Source organism: Nicotiana tabacum, chromosome 20, assembly GCF_000715075.1.
Source record: "Nicotiana tabacum cultivar K326 chromosome 20, ASM71507v2, whole genome shotgun sequence".
In the NCBI taxonomy this organism is placed as follows: Eukaryota; Viridiplantae; Streptophyta; class Magnoliopsida; order Solanales; family Solanaceae; genus Nicotiana; species Nicotiana tabacum.
The window spans coordinates 66,218,493-66,236,485 of NC_134099.1; the positions used below are offsets into that span (position 1 = coordinate 66,218,493).

The 17,993-nt window shown below is 37.6% G+C and overlaps 1 protein-coding gene across 1 annotated transcript in view; it reads right to left on the minus strand.

Annotated features, from left to right (window-relative positions):
* Window positions 1-246: 246 nt before the first annotated feature.
* The window catches only part of LOC107823120 (ABC transporter A family member 11-like), a 49,259-nt gene continuing 31,512 nt past the window's right edge, over window positions 247-17,993 (minus strand). The window contains exons 9-16 of the mRNA XM_075241383.1: window positions 2,582-2,699; window positions 2,408-2,484; window positions 2,223-2,312; window positions 1,535-1,678; window positions 1,158-1,460; window positions 1,000-1,077; window positions 752-928; window positions 247-631 (exon numbers count right to left, since the gene is read on the minus strand). Of these exons, the coding sequence (XP_075097484.1) occupies window positions 464-631; window positions 752-928; window positions 1,000-1,077; window positions 1,158-1,460; window positions 1,535-1,678; window positions 2,223-2,312; window positions 2,408-2,484; window positions 2,582-2,699 (1,155 nt within the window). The 3' untranslated portion in view covers window positions 247-463. The remainder of the gene's footprint in view (window positions 632-751; window positions 929-999; window positions 1,078-1,157; window positions 1,461-1,534; window positions 1,679-2,222; window positions 2,313-2,407; window positions 2,485-2,581; window positions 2,700-17,993) is intronic.

A 17,993-nucleotide genomic window follows, 5' to 3' on the forward strand; every position in this document is an offset into this window, starting at 1 on the left:
TTAACTCTAAACGGAGTTCTTCAGGAAAAAAATTGAGTGTAATTTAAAAAGAAATACCACTTGTTGTAGATGTCGATGCTTTTAAATGTCTGGAGGGGATAGAGAAACAGAAATGACATTAATGATATTTAAAATAATACAGGTGAAAAAACAACTAAGAATGATACATATTTAAATCGTGAAAACTTTGTTATGATATTAGCACAAAACGAATTACTATAAGTAGCTAGGGTGAAACAGACTTACTTTGCCAAAAGAAAAATATTTGTCTCCATGAATATCACTGTTGGAAACTTATAAATATAATTCATTCTCATTATAAGAAATCAAGATTTGTCTGCATGCACTGCTCATAATAACTAAAAATTGAACTCTTTTGTAATGAGGCTAGGATATATTATACAAAGCATTACGTTAACAGAAGCAATTCCTTAAAACTGGTATACAATACAACCTCTCTCTTTTAAGTTGTTAGTTGAAGACCTGGTGGAACTGGAATTTCATTAGAATGTCCCGAGATGCAGAGATTGCCATGATTATCCTGTTCCCAATAAACCTCAACCATAAGCCCTCGAGGGTTCTCTGAGGATGTTGTCCCTGGGATCTCTACATACTTCGATCCTAAGGGTACCTTCATTGCATTGTAAGGCCAATTAGTGACTTTGTTTTTGAAAATTTTCATCTTTTCTCAGAATGCTGTTTAGCCGGTTAACGATATAATCTTCATCCAAATTCAAATTGAAGCACTTACCTGGAGAGTGGTTCCGGATGCTAATGCCAGTGTCTTGATGCTTCCTTCAGATTTGGCTTCCTCTAGCTCTGCCTTCTTTGCAATGTTCATAAACACTTCTTCTAGCGTTGTAAGACCTATCTGGATATTTAGTATGCCAAATTCCGTTTTCCTGTTTTCTAGCTTGGAGAAAAATTTCTGATGCAGGTGCACCAATAATATCAGGATAAAGTTTGACTACTCGTACAAATGTTATAATAGTTACTTACTCCTAGTTGATTCTCCTTCTCGTGAGGAATAACAAAAGTCAAGGACTTATCTTCCTCTTTTGGTGTGGCATCCAGGTGCTGTAAAACAGATAACTTAAGTCGAGAGCATGAGTTTATTAGTTAAAGAAAATCTGAAAAAAGCGCTCCTACTAAAAGACCTGTCTGAAGTATTCTTTGACTGCCTCACGTTTCCTGTCTATCACATTAGCAGCTGCAGAATTCACATCTTCAGCAACTTTATTCAGACTAACTTTAGTAATAAAACCAGCTCCAAATTGAGACTTCAATGTGGTTGATGTCCCAAGGCAGCGAAGTCTTCCCTTTGCCATAATTCCAATTCGATCCGATAAAATATCAGCTTCCTCCATAGAATGTGTTGTCAGAATGATTGAACGTCCTTGCTTTGCAGCCTCAATTACACTCCAGATATGCCTCCGAGTTACAGGATCCATACCAGTTGTCTACAAGTTGAAGAAATTTACTTCAGGATATAGAAAATACACGCATATTATTAAAGTAGTAAAGATTCACATACTGGTTCATCCAAAAAGAGAAGCTTCGGATTTCCAATCAATGCTATTGTTAAACTAAGGCGACGTTTCATTCCACCACTATAGCCACTGACTCTCACTTTCGCTACATCATCAAGTTTTACATCAGCTAATAAGCTTTTAGCTTCCTGTCATTCAAGTAAATGAAGAAGATCTTAGAGACAGATATCATCTGGAATGGCTGCACGATCAAACAAATTCCAGCATGAATGCAATTTTGTGTTAAGCTACTTCATATAAATATATGACTGCAGAATATAATATAGAACTGATGAATATGTAGATATTACAAATGCCGGATGGCAAATTCTTCCTCCCAAATGAGAAGTATTGAAGCTAGAGGATGTAGAATATCTATTTTTTTTTCCAATGATAGATAGTAAGTTGACACATGATATTTATTTGTGGTAACTTAAAGATGTAAAGGGGAGGAATCTTCCCTTCTTAATTCTATTTTCCACTTAAGCAATTCCTTTATAAGGATCTCACGACGTATAGAATTAGACTTAATTCTAACTTTGCTTTTGAGAAGATAAGGTATTGTGTCCCCCTCCTTCAAGTATTTATGTCTTGGTTACCTGTATATTGTAGTTGTCTAGGCCAAATCCCTCCTCACTACCACCAACACAAGGTGCATTTTATTAAAATACAGAAAATGCTTCATGGGCTCACCAATCTTTTTGAAGTTGCAGATAATCCTTTGATGCTGGCGAAGAGTTCAAGGTGCTCTTGTCCAGACAATGCATCCCAAAGAGTGTCAAACTGCAATAGGGTATGCAAAAGTTACTTTATGCTTTCTAAAAGTAAGCACCACAGAACTTGAATTGACTAGTAAATGGATACGGAACTACGACTACCTGTGAGCAGACTCCAATTAGCTTTCTTATGTTTGAAATGCCAACCGCACTTCGGATAGAGTTTCCATATATTAATGCTGTTATAAAGAAAAATGTATCAGTTATACAATTCTTTTTTTTTTCACACTCAAACCATAAAAATCATTTGTAATGTTGAACTATTAAAGATATTACCATCTCCACGAGTCACTGGGATTATACCCGTTAAGCAACTAATTGCCGTCGTTTTGCCTGCTCCATTGGGTCCCAGGAGACAGAACAGTTGGTCCTTCTCAAGATTTAACCAAAGACCCTGAATTAAAAAGTGCACCTTTCATCACTAAACATATTCCATTACATGTTATGGTCAAATGCTGGAAGAAAGGACAAGAGTTTCCTGTGTTTGCTGGCTTTTGATATTGAAACTGGCACGCTATGTAGCAGGGGATCAGGCTCAGCCGAAAGGGGAAGTGCGTGATGGTAATCAATTCTAGATGGTGACGTCTATTATTTCGTGTGCCGATGCTATGTGATTAAATAGTTGTTAAAGACTTAGATTTTGTCAGAGAGTATTTCAATATTAGATTGTATGTTAGATTGTGTCTGATGGTATAGTCAAAGATTGTGGGTAAAAGCCATGATCTTAGGATACACTCTTGAAATTATGTCTCTAGCTTTGTGTATATATTCTAGGAGTAATCTATCTTTTGCAGTATGAAGTGAAATACACTTACATCATTCACATGGTATCAGAGCCTCTACGATCTCGGTAGAGACTCGAATACTTTTTCCAATTGCTTTTTCTGTCAGTCACTACTCCGGTGGATTTTTCCGACCACCTTTTCCGGTTGCTTTTTCCGACATCCACTTCTTCGGGACTTTTATTTCAGATACGTGAGGTCGACCATTTATTCCGGTCTTACCCATCACATTCTCTAAAATCTCCAAAGTAGTTTACGGTCAGATCTTGTTACTCTCTGACCCGACTCTATTAATAAGCTCCTTTCCCCGCCAGATCTTGTGATTTTGGTGAGAGGAAAAGAAAACTATTCTGTTAGATAGAGGGGATTTTTCGTTTGAAGCAGAAGAGTAAAACTTTGGTTTTGAAAAGCTTTTTCAAAAGTAAAGCTTTCTTTATTTCAAGTCATACTTTATTACTTTGTCTTTACATGTGGGGGTCATTCTTACAAGCTTTCTTGTCCAACAAAGTCTTCTATTTCATTACACAGTGCTCTTACTTTTGTCCTCTTTCCCATACTATTTTGTACCCTTGCCTTCTTGAAATTTAATATCAAAATGACAGGTGAGTCATCCACAACAGAAGAAGTCAAACCATTTTTCTCTTCAATTTCGAATCCTTCCACCATTACTACTGTTAAATTACAAGGTAGTAATAATTACTCACCATGGTCTTCTTCAGTTGAAATGTGGTTCATGGGACAAGGATATGAGAATCACTTAGTCAAAAATGCTAGTAAAATTGGCACTAGTGAAAAGACTAAGTGGACCCGAATTGATGCACAATTATGTAATTTTTTATGGAACTCTTTGGATCCTAAATTACTCAACTTGTTTCAATCTTGTAAAACTTGCTATAAAGTTTGGACTAAAGTTAAAGCTTTGTATACGAACGATATACAATGAATATACAAAGTAGTTTCAGATTTAGTCCAACTTCGGCAGAACAATCAAGATATGGCGAGTTATTTAGGACAAATAGATACCTTGAAAGATCAATTTAACTCACTCATGCCACTTACTGCAAGTGTCACCACCCAGGAGCAACAAAGAGATAAGTTTTTTATGGTTTTGGAACTGAAAGGACTTCGATCTGATCTCAGCCCTGTAAAGGATCAGATCTTGGCAAGCTCTGTAGTTCCTTAATTAGTTGAGGTTTCAGCTCGACTATTGCGTATTGGAACAGAAACACTTGATACTAATAAAGTGGAGACACCTGTATTAGCTGTGCAAAATGAAAATCCACAAGAACAAAATGTCTCTCAAAGAGGAAAAGGTAAAAGCACCAGACCCTACTGCAATTACTGCAACAAGCCAGGCCATACTCGACAAACTTGTTGGAAACTGCATGGTCGACCATACGTACAAACAATCGCAGTACAGCCCACATGGTTCAAAATGGTGGTGAAACAGATGATCAACATGCTAATTTTATTACTTTATCTGGAGTGGATTAGAGTGATTACCTACAGTATCAAGCGGCTAAACAACAATCACTCTCATCTGGCACCTCAAAAACTGGTAATTCCTTTGCTTTTCTGAGCAGGTCTTCACCCAATTGCTCGTGGATACTGGACTCGGGTGCATCTGATCATATCTCCGGTAATCAGAATCTTTTTTCAAACCTTATTCCTTTCTCAACCCTCCCTGCGGTTACCCTTGCTAATGGCTCGCGAACTGCAGTAAAAGGAATAGGAGAAGTGCAATTTCTTCCCTCTATCTCTATAAACTCAGTTTTATTTGCTCCAGAATGCCCATTCAATTTGATTTCCATTAGTAAATTAACCAAAAGTCTTAATTGTTCTGTCACTTTTTTTGCTAACTCTGTTGTTGTGCAGGACTGGAGAACGGGGAAGACGATTGGAACAGGATATGAGTCACAGGGACTATATCATATATCCAGATCACAACCACCAGTTGCCTTCACTTTCGTTGCGTCAGCTGATCTACTCCACGGCCGTTTAGGTCACCCGAGTCTTGCAAAGCTTCATAAATTAATTCCTAGTCTTTCCACATTGTCTTATTTTGAATGTGAATCTTGTCAGCTTGGGAAACACACCCGCACTTCATTTCATAAAAGAGTTAATAATAGGGCGGCATCTATGTTTGACATTGTTCACTCAGATGTTTGGGGTCCTAGTCGTGTTGTTTCAAGTTTAGGATTTCAATATTTTGTTGCCTTTATTGATGACTTCTCCCGTTGCACATGGGTATTTTTAATGAAAAATCGTTCTGAATTATTCTCTTTTTCAAAACTTTTGCGTTGAGGTAAATAATCAATTTGGTGTTTCAGTAAAGGTATTACTTAGTGACAATGCAAAAGAGTATTTATCATTCCCTTTCACTAGTTTCATGTCATCTCAAGGAATCACTCATCAGACCTCATGTGCATATACTCCTCAACAAAATGGAGTTGTCGAACATAAAATCGGGATCTCATTGAAACTGCTTGTACCTTACTTATCACGTTCCTCTTCGTTTTTGGGGAGATGTTGTTCTCACTGCTTGCTATCTGATCAATAGGATGCCTTCTTCTGTGTTGCAACATCAAAGTCCACACTCAATTCTCTTTCCAGGTCAAAATCCCTATCATTTACCTTTGAGAGTGTTTGGATGTACTTGCTTTGTTCATGATCACAGTCCTGGAAATGACAAACTCCAACCAAAGTCAATTAAGTGTGTCTTTCTTGGATATTCTCGTTACCAGAAAGGTTATAAATGCTATGATCCAAAAGCACATAAATATTTGATCTCTGTGGATGTAACCTTCTTTGAGACATCTCCCTATTTTTCACTAAACACTACAAACAGAAATTTGATACCTCAAGTTTTGCCAGTGCCTACATTTCCTATACCGCAGGTTAGTCTTACAGACAGACCTCAAAGCTCTCCTCCTCTCCAAGTATACTCCAGACGTGCCCGTCCTCTAGCTAATACTAATGATAGCACTACAACTGATTCGGATACATTGGTAGCTCCCGATGACTCATTTCTTGCTCCTAAGTCACCTGCTCCAGTCATGCCTTCATCAGATGCAGTAACTCCACCAATCGCCATACGCAAAGGTATACGCACTACTCAGTGTAAGCACGTGATTTTTGCCCTATATGAGAATTACTCCAAAAAAATTCAAAAAATAAAATAATTTTTCTTGGTGTGCAATTTTTGTGATATTTTGTGTAACTATTTGTATGTTTGTCTATACATGTTTATTTGTTAAATTAATAAAAAAATACAAAAATAGGCATCTTTTGCATTTTTAGCATTTAATGTCCAAATGAACAATTTTATGCTTAATTATTACTTAATTGTGCGTTAATTGTTATTGGAAGTTAATTTGCTCTTTTATAACTTAATTTAGTTCTTAATAATAATTTAAGTACTTTTATAATTTAGTTTTAGAAAAATAAAAGAAGAAAAGAGAACAAAAATACAAAGAAAAATCGGATTGGGCCACTTCTTCAATTTCAAACCACAGGCCCAAATAATTGCCCAACTTTCCCCATGACCCGGTCCGTTTCAAACCGGGTCGACCCGGTCCGCTCCATTAACCCAACACCCCATCTACATTTTTGTCCAACACAAAACAAAACCAAAAAAATAAAAAATAAAAGGTGAATTATCACTATTAATAGTTTTATTTTTTGTTTTTTTATATATAAAAAAAATCCGAAATTTTTTTATTTTTATTTTTTTATTTTTTTTAAAAAAACATATATAATAATTTCGGGAATGTTTTTTTTTAAAAAAAAAAGTAAAAGAATGTAGAAAATTTTTTTTAAAAAAAAAAAATTAAAAGTAAAAGAAGGTTGGAATTAAAAAATAAATATAAAGGTATCTGAAAATTTAAAAAAATTTAAAGTAATTGAAAGTAGCATTTTTAAAAGAAAAAGAAAAGATAGTGGTTTGTTTTTTAAAGAAAAGTTAAATAAAGTGAGATTCTCTTTTAAAAAAAATAAAAAGTGGGATTTTAAATAAGATAAAGTAATTAAAGTTGGAATTTTAAAAATAAAAGTAAATAAAGGTGGGATTTCTTTTTCTAAAAAAATAAAAGCAATTTGTAAGTGGGATTTCTTTTAATTAAAAAAATAATAAAATAATAAAAAAATAAATCTGAAAATTTCGAAAATTTTGCTATAAATAGAAGAGAAAATTTAGGAAGAAGGGTGGAAAAAAAGAGAGGAAAAACTAGATAGAGAGAAGAAAAAAAGAGGGGGCGGAGTGAGAAGTATACACCCGATATACATTCTGGATACACTGAATATACAGGGACAGAATTCATTTTGGAGAGTTTTGAAGTTGAAAAGAATAGTTACTGTTTCATTGCCTCGCTTAAGATCTGAAATAGTCAGAACCTTCCTGCCTTTTACTTCTTCTCTATACTTGGAGTCGTTTATAGTCTCCTGGGTTTACTACTATTCCTACTGTTACTGGTCTATTCCTGTGTTGCTGGACTGTCGTTGTTGTGCTACATTGTTACTACTGTTGCTGCTTCTCAGCTTCATCTTCTCTTGTTTTCCAATACCAGGTACATGTCTTTTAAATTTTAAGTTGGAAAGAGATTCAACATGACTCATCAATGAAGTTTGAATTGAAATTCTGTTTTCTATTTGTCCAAGTTCATCAATTTAAATTTCATTTTTGTTTTATGTTAGTTAATTAGTAGTGAATTCAATTTGATAGCTATGAGCTAATTGTCTTACTTTAAAAGTTCGTATAAAGATTTGTAATAATATTAGCTCATTATCTCATTAGTTTAATCATATTAAATTGTCAAAGTAGGGAATATGGCATGAATGTTGGTCATTATTTAATTTTGTTGTTAGCTAAGCAAGAAGTGATGTAGAAGTGCCAAGAAAATTACAGTAGTGATATTTATTGTTAAATAAGGTTAAGATGGTGTTGTTGGTATATTTTTATAAGATAATAGATGTGTGTATAAACGTTGGCGAAAGGTGATATGATGTAGCTTGTTACAATGTTAAAATGTTATGAATGTTTACGATATACAGTTAAGTTGCATGTAAGGTAATTTTATTGAATTAACTTGTATAATAATTCCTTTCTTATAAACTCGATACCTATATACCTTCATAAGACAAATTGATCAAATAATTAGGCTTATTAGATTAAAAGCGATTATATGAGAATGAAACGAGATGTATAAGTACCAATTGCAACACTTGATATCAATGGTAATTAGAAATAGAATTTGCATTAAGTAAATCATGAAAAAAAAATTTGGAAAATATTTCCTTCCTTTATGAATCATTCATTTTCAGTTTTATATGCAATTTATTCTTTGATATATATATATATATATGTCATATTTGTTTTTTTTTAAATAATATTAATCATATTTGTATTTATATATATATATATATATTCATTTTCAGTTTTATATGCAATTTATTCTTTGATATATATATATATATATGTCATATTTGTTTTTTTTTAAATAATATTAATCATATTTGTATTCTGTCCTTTGAAATTGAATAGTTGAAATGAATATAACTTATATTCGGAAAATATAATCAACGGTCAACATTTAATAAATTGTAAATTCTTTTCAAAGAATTTAAGGGCACCTTAAATGGGAATTTATCATGATTTTCACATAAAAATGTATAGATATAATAAACAATTTGTGGAAAATCCCTAATATCATTACGAATATTTTGCACAATTAGGGATACGTTCGCGTACCCTGATTATATTTTTAAAAGCAAAAATTCGGATTATGCGTACGCGCAATTTCGAACGAATATTTAATAAAAGGATTTTTCCAAAAGGCGTTAAATCAATTTCATAAAAACCCGAGATGTACGGTTCATTATTCAAGAAAAACAAATATTCTTGATCCAACACAATTTCGAAAAATGATTGCTTAATAAATATATTATAAAAAGTTATTGTGTACACGTACGCGTGACACAAGTCCGCAATTTTTTTAACACGAATATACGTACGCGTAATTCGATTCAAAGAAGGGTCATCAATAAGCGGTAGTAAAAACATGTAACATCAATGTATTTAATAAAATCAAGGTAATTAAGCCAATAATAAAAACAGTTAAGCGACCGTGCTAGAACCACGGAATCCGGAAATGCCTAACACCTTCTTCCGGATTAACAGAATTCCTTACTCAGGATTTCTGGTTCGCAGAATAATAAACAGAGTCATATTCTCATCGATTCAGGGATTATAATTGGTGACTTGGGACGCCTTAAAATTCCCAGGTGGCGACTCTAAAACAAATAAACAAATCCCGTTTCGACTGTCCTTCAATTGGAGAAAACTCCCCACGCGCCCCGCGGGCGCGGCGAAAAGGAGGTGCGACAGCTCTGGCGACTCTGCTGGGGACTTTGTGTTATCTTAACCCAGAACCGTTGGTTCAGGGTTTAAAGAATTCGAGCTTAAAATATCTGTTTTATTGGCTTACTTACTATATAATTTTCAACTGTTTATATGCTAATATGCTAAATGTTTTTTTTACCGCTTTAATATTATTTGAATTGTGAATATATACAACTGCTACGAAACCCCCTTCTTTCTGAGTCTTCTGAATTTATGGTGTACACGTGCGCGTGACCCACCTTTCTGTTAAAGTCATACCAAATAAGACGGAGTTGGGACAAGTAACTAGGCCGGGCAGACTTTCGTGCTCCCGGTACGTTGCCCCCGCTTCGGCTCAAACTGTCCGTTTGGGTAAGCCAGGTTTAGAACAATCAACCTAAGGTTTTACACTTAGAATAACTCAGCCATATACCGGATCCCTAGTAGGAACGAATATTTGCATCATATGCATTTGCCCTTGGAGACTCAACACAGGGGTTGGGTCTGTCTAGGACAGGCGAACCCAAAAATTAAAAGACTATCATGATGCATCCTACTTGCTACTTGTGCATTCATTTGCCTCGAACATGCTTGTTGACCAGTTTAAATAAAATCATGGTAAGAAGCAAGGAATAAAATGAGTTGCCTTAAAATTTTCGAAAAATATAGTTTTAATTTTTTTAAAAAAATAAAAGAAAAAATTTCGAAAATGATTTTAGTATAAATTTTGACTTTATTAAAATTAAATTTCAGATACAAAATGAGCACTACACAAAGCCCCTCATCCACAAGTACGGAGGAATTTTTATGTCAGCTTCAAATGTGGTGGTATGATTTAGGCGAAGACGGTCAAAAATGGGTCGTCAAGCATTTGGGAAATCTCACGGACATTATGAAAGTTAAGCCTCGGGATGATCTGATTACGGCATTAGTAACTTTCTGGGACCCTGTACACAATGTTTTTCGTTTCTCTGACTTTGAGCTTACTCCTACATTAGAGGAGGTAGCTGGCTATGTTGGTTTTGACGGAAGTTTAAGAAATCAAAGTTTGATATTCACAAAGGCTCCTTCAATACATCGATTCTTCGGTCTTCTGAACATCAGCAGTCAAATCAGGAAAAGCAATGTCATCAATGGATGTTGTTCCTTCAACTTTTTGTATTCCAGATTTGGAAAGTCAGATGGGTTCGAAATTCATGAGAAAGGCCTTACTAATAAGCAAAACAAAGACACTTGGCAGATACACCGACGATTTGCTTTCATGGTGGCTTTTCTAGGAGTCATGGTCTTCCCAAATAAAGAGCGAACAATTGATATTCGCACCGCAAAAATTGTGCAAATCCTCACCACTAAAGAAAATCACACCCTTGTCCCCATCGTTCTGTCAGATATTTATCGGGCTTTGACTTTATGCAAATCAGGGGCGAAGGTTTTCGAAGGATGCAAAATTTTGTTGCAAATGTGGGTGATTGAACATCTCCAACAACAACCCAAGATCATACAGTATGGGTCGAACAGAGCTAATTGCATCGAGAGCTATGAGGAAAGAACAAAAAATTACCAAGCTCCAGAAGGGATAGAAGCATGGGTATCTCATCTAAAGGCTTTAACGGCAAATCAAATTGAATGGACTCTGGGATGGCTCCCGATGAGAGAAGTAATACATATGTCAACCTCAAATAGTTATCTACTACTATTAGGATTGAGAAGCATTCAGCCATATGCACCACTAAGAGTCCTAAGACAACTAGGGAGATATCAAATAGTTCCTGATGAGGAAGATTTGAGTATGCAAGTAATCGAATTACACCCAGAAGCCACTATTCCCGAAGCTCTACTTCAGCAGATGTGGAATGGGTGCCGATACTTGAAAAGTGATACTCAAGTCCTAGACGCTACCAAGGGTGAGATAAATCCTGGATATGCAAGGTGGTTCGAAAAGCGGTCCCGCGTGGATGATGTACCGGAACCTGAGCTAAAAAGGCCAACAAAAAAACCCCATGTTCAAAATTTCAATGATAAAATCCGAGAACGGTTAATCTGGGGAGAAAAAGAAAAAGGGTACAAAGCCACTATCCATGCCCTAAAAGAAAATCTAAGAAGCCTCAGTTTGGAGAAAGATTTGCAAGAACAAGAAGCCAAAGGCGAGAAAAAGAGTCTAGCTTGTGAGAATGAAAATCTTCATGCTCGATTCCAAAAAATGAAAAGAATCTCTGAAACGCCAAAGAGAAGCTGGAAAGATCAAAAAACCATCGCCAATCTCTTCGAAAAAATGCAAGATTTTGACTCTATTCTTGCAGAAAACGAAAGGGCATTGAGCAAAGCAAAAGAAAGGATCCAACAATTAAATGAAGAAGCCAGATCTAACAAGGAACGCCAGGATAGGCAATCCGAAAAAGACAAGGCTCAATTCAAGAAGGAAAAAGACTATTGGATGCGATCAGAAGACCAGCTTCGTGCACAACTAGAAGAGGCAAGAAGATGCAACAGAGAATACCAACAAGCAGACCTCGATAGGGAAAGATCACAAGCAAGAATAGAGCAGGCCAGACTCCGAGCTCTATTAGAATCAGCTTTAGATCGTGAAAACCGTGTCAGAGACATAGCCACCACTCGTCAGCAGCAATTGCAGGACCAAGACCAACGTCTCCAAGGTTTCAGGGCACAAGTCCACGACTTGGCAGTCTTCACATCTCAAAGTTATGTAAACTGCCAAGGAATGGATTATGAAAGGTTTACAGAGCATGCGTCCACTTTTGCTCATCATCTAGCAATAGAGTTGGAAAGGATGTATCGTACGCTGGGAGGCCATCCAGGTCAAGCCCCACATTGAGCAGATAATCCAATATTAGAGAACAAAAGTGGAAAGTGGGGCATTTTGTGAGATGTTATAAATTGTATCTTTTATTCTGATTTAAGTGTGTGTGTTTCAAGCTATTTTCTTAAAGTTTTCGAATGTAATTCCATCTTTGTGTAATAAATAAACATGATTAACTTTGGTCCGAACTACACAAGGTCTGATTTATGTTTGACATAATACATAGGCAATCTCTAAGAGTCGACCACCACGATAAAGATATCTGTAATAAATAAAAGTGAATAACAATAAAAAAAAATTCAAAAGCTGGGACGATACAAGCAACCGAGCGAATGCATAATAGAAAGGGATTATTTGTCTAGGAGCATTGCATCTCAACGTGTGATTATATATGTGTTAAACTCTCGAAACTAACAAGTTTGTTCATTTTCAGAATTCAACCAGTTAGTTTTTCTAAAGAGTATACTGGCATATTATCACTATCACACAAGATCAAAAGGACCAATACCCGAAAGTATGTCTATCCCAGATGTTGACACAGGTATGGAGATAGAAGAGATGGATGTCGGGAAAATGAAAGAAGAGATGCTTAAGCTCAAGCAGCAAATGGCTGAAATGTACCAAGCTTGGTCTACAGGACAGTTACCCCCATCTTACCCAAATAACCCTGCTCCATCAATGATCCAAACTCAGGATAATATCACCACTGAATTATCCCCAAGTTTCCCCATTTATCAGCACTACCGAGGCACCACCTCTCAGACACCACAGTCTCCACCTCCAAAACCAGTTTCGTACCTTCCTCCACCTATGACTCCTGTTTTCGTAGCACCTCCCCCTGCTACATTTCACAAATCTCCTAGTGAGCCGACATTTCAGGCCCAAGACAACCAATATTACCCCCGGAGCCCACCTTCAAAGCCTCCGAAATCAATTCAACTGCTCCTCGGTTTGATCTCCCAACCGAAATTGACAAGCCAGCCAAAAATGCTGAACAAGAAGAGATGTTCAGGAAGGTCAAAAGTCTAGAACAGTCGTTCCGAGACATGCGGGGATTAGGTGGGCAAGTCAGTGTAGCATACAAAGATTTATGCTTATTCCCTAATGTACAATTGCCAGTTGGCTTCAAGATGCCCAAATTTGACCTATACAGCGGGCACGGCGACCCAGTAGCCCACTTAAGGGGTTTCTGTAGCAAGATGCGAGGAGCTGGGGGAAAGGATGAATTATTGATGGCTTACTTCAGTCAAAGTCTAAGTGGATCAGCTTTGGAGTGGTATACACGCCAGGACCATGGAAGATGGTACACCTGGGATGACCTGGCACAGGCATTCGCATACCATTTCCAATACAATCTGGAAATCATCCCAGATCGATTATCTTTGACCAAATTTGAGAAGAAACACAATGAAAGTTTCAGAGAGTATGGTTTTCGGTGGAGAGAACAGGCAGCAAGAGTGGATCCTCCTATGAAGGAGAGCGAAATGGTAGACTACTTCCTCCAAGCCTTGGAACCAACTTACTATGCCCACTTGGTTTCAGCAGTTGGAAAATCATTCAACGAGGTAGTGAAGATAGGAGGTATGGTGGAAGAAGGCCTCAAGACAAATAAAATCATGAGCTATTCAGCAATTAAGGCAACTACTCAAGCTATTCAAGGCGGGGTAGGAGGAATCGGAAGAAAGAAGAGGGAGGAGGCAACCGTAGTTGATTCAGGAATTTGGCCGGGACCTAGAGGTTCACCGCTTTACTATAATCAACAACGACCTCGCCAATCAGCTTACCACCATGATTCATCCCAACACTACTATCACTCTTCAGAGCCTCATTTTGCCATTAACCATGCTCAAGCATACAATCAGCCACCTGTTCACACCAATTGGCGTGCTCCTGTCACACCAAATACTTACCCACGAGCCTATCCCGGACCAGGTTTCAGGCCTAGGCCAGCATTCAGGGGAGAAAGGGAACAGAAAAAGAAAACTTACACTCCATTGGGAGAGTCTTACACTAGTCTGTTCCACAGGCTGAGACAGCTAGACATGCTGAGACCAATACAATCCAAACTACCCAATCCTCCTCCAAAGAATCTGGATTACACCATTAGCTGTGAATATTGCTCCGGTGCACCAGGCCATGATACAGAGAAATGTTGGCATTTGAAAAATGCAATACAAGAGCTGATTGATACTAATAAAATCGAGGTTCAAAACCCCGAAGCTCCAAATATCAATAGAAATCCAATGCCAGCCCATCAAGAGGCTAACATGATAGAAATCATACAAGCTAATGGGGAGACAAAGAAGCCGTCACAAACTGTCATGATGATCAAGTCTCATGAAACCAAGCCAGATAAGCAGTTAATGGAGGAAAAGCCGGTGTCTAAGCATAACAAGAATGGTGGTGAACCGTCTATGATAGTCGATGAGGGATCATCGAACAAAGTTGCCGCAAAACAAGAGAGGACAAAGGTGATAGTACCAGGGGTTGCTAACAAACCCGTCGTAATTGTGGAAGGAGCACGTACAGATCGAGTTATTATTGCACCTGTAATTCAGCTGCCAATCATCAACAACAAAGCCATCCCATGGAACTATGAACGGGTGACCATAATGTACAAAGGCAAAGAAATCAAGGAAGAAGTGTGTGAGGTACAAGGCTTGACTCGTTCGGGAAGATGTTTTACTCCCGAAGAGCTGAGAAAAACTAAAAACAAACCAATGCCAACAAAGAGAGCTGTGACGGAAGAAGAGGCGGAGGAGTTTTTAAGAAAAATGAAACTCCATGATTATTCTGTGGTGGATCAATTAAAGAAGACCCCCGCTCAAATTTCATTATTGTCCTTACTGATCCATTCAGAGGAACACCGTCTGGCGTTGATGAAAATCCTGAATGAAGCTCATGTTCCTGAAAAGATCTCTGTAAATCATTTGGAAAAAATAGCCAATAGAATCTTTGAGACAAACAGAATTACATTTGCCGATGATGAATTGCCTGCGGAAGGTACCAAGCATAATAGAGCTCTTTACCTCACCGTGAAATGTGAAAACTCCGTAGTAACCCGGGTATTGGTTGACAATGGGTCCAGTGCAAACATATGCCCTCTCTCCACTTTAAACAAATTAAAAATTAAAGAGGAGAGGATCCAAAAGAATAGTATCTGCGTACGAGGATTTGACGGTGGAAGCAGAGATTCATTTGGCGACATAGTATTGGAACTAACTATAGGGCCAGTTGAATTCACCATGGAATTTCAAGTGTTGGACATGACTGTTTCTTACAACTTGTTGTTGGGTCGACCATGGATCCATGCTGCTAAAGCAGTCCCATCAACACTACATCAGGCTGTCAAGTTTGAATGGGATCATCAAGAAGTAGTCGTGTATGGAGAAGAAAGTTTAAATGCTCACAACAACACCATTGTACCGGTCGAGAGAACAGAAATTGACCAAGGACCATGGGTATACCAAGTGTCCGACACGGTGTCGGTAGAGAAAATTCCAGAGGGGAAACACCTTTCGAATCCAAAGATATCCTCTGCATCAGTCATGGTAGCTTATGAAATGCTGAAGAATGGCTTTATACCCGGCAAAGGTCTGGGCTTATCTCTGCAAGGAATTGTACAACCAGTATCTCTCCCCGAGAACTGGGGAACATTCGGTTTAGGGTTCACACCTACCGCCAATGACGTGATAAGGGCCAGGAAGTTGAAACACCAAGCATGGTTTCTTCCAAAACCAGTACCACAGCTGTCGAAGTCTTTTGTCAAGACCGGTGCTAAAAATCGCCCGATAACAACAATTCCTAAATCCCAGGTCAATCCTGAGGAAGAATTAATTGAAAGGTTCGAGAAATTGTTTAGTGATGTGAATATGTTGGAAGGCGGAGAAGGGTGTAGCAACGCAGAAGTTCAATTCGTTGGACCAGAAACAAAGCTCAATAATTGGAAAGCCACTCCTCTCCCAATTCGAAAGGAGTCTTGGTAGTTTATTTTGATTTTTCTTTCAGTTTGTTTGGGTTATTTCAAGGTTGTAATCCCAAAGTTTATCTTACAGTTTGGTTGAAGTGTGCAAACCTTGTTATTTTTCATCATCCAATAAAAAGCAGTTTCCTTTTTATTATCGTTCCTGATAGTTTTCTTTTCTTTTTCTTCTTTCCTATACAGTTCCTTTTACGCTGGCTCTAGTGATATGGCATGCATGAGGAATCCTCAGCCCAGTCTTAAAAATCAATCTGGTTCCGAAATAATAATTCAAGAAATATATTGTGATTATGAATCAGAATATGATGAAGATGAGGTTTTTGAAGAGATTAGTAAAGAGTTAATTCACTTTGAGGAAAAAATCAAACCTAACTTGAGTGATACCGAGGACATCAATATAGGGGACACGAGTAATATCCGAGAAACTAAAATAAGTGTCCATCTGGAGCCAAAGATCCGAGAGGAGTTAATTAAAGCACTCATAGAATTCAAAGATGTTTTTGCCTGGTCGTATGACGACATGCCGGGCTTGAGCACTGATTTAGTGGTCCACAAATTGCCCACCGATCCAACAGTGCCTCCTGTCAAGCAGAGGCTGAGAAAATTCAAGCCTGAGATGAGTATGAGAATTAAGGAAGAAATCACCAAACAATTGGAAGCAAAGGTCATTCGAGTCACTCGATATCCTGTTTGGTTGGCTAATATCGTTCCTGTACCAAAGAAAGACGGCAAAATTAGAGTATGCGTCGACTATCGCAATCTCAACAAAGCAAGTCCAAAGGATAATTTCCCATTACCCAATATCCATATTTTGATCGACAATTGTGCCAAGCATGATATAGGGTCTTTCGTGGATTGTTATGCCGGATATCATCAAATTCTAATGGATGAAGAAGATGCAGAAAAGACGGCATTCATCACACCATGGGGAACTTATTGCTACCGGGTAATGCCATTCGGTTTAAAAAACGCCGGAGCAACCTATATGAGAGCAATGACCACAGTGTTTCATGATATGATACACAAGGAGATTGAGGTATACGTGGACGATGTGATCATAAAATCAAAGCATCAGGCCGACCACGTTGAGGATTTGAGGAAGTTCTTCTTAAGACTTCGCAGGTACAACCTCAAGCTTAACCCTGCCAAGTGCGCATTTGGAGTTCCATCCGGAAAGTTGCTGGGATTCATAGTCAGTCGACGAGGCATTGAGCTAGATCCGTCAAAGATCAAAGCCATCCAAGAACTGCCACCCCCAAGAAACAAAACTGAAGTAATGAGTTTGTTGGGAAGGTTAAATTATATCAGCAGGTTTATTGCTCAGCTCACAACAACCTGCGAGCCAATTTTCAAATTGTTAAAAAAGGATGTTGCAGTCAAATGGACCGATGAGTGTCAGGAAGCGTTCGATAAAATAAAAGGGTACTTATCAAACCCACCCGTGTTGGTCCCGCCAGAGCCAGGAAGACCTTTGATTCTTTACTTGACGGTTTTGGAAAATTCATTTGGTTGTGTATTGGGGCAGCATGACCTCACTGGCAGAAAAGAACAGGCCATCTACTACCTTAGCAAGAAGTTCACAGCTTATGAGGTTAAGTATACTCATCTGGAAAAGACATGTTGCGCCCTAACATGGGTAGCTCAAAAATTGAAACACTATTTGTCATCCTACACTACTTACCTCATTTCTCGTTTGGATCCCTTGAAATACATTTTTCAAAAGCCTATGC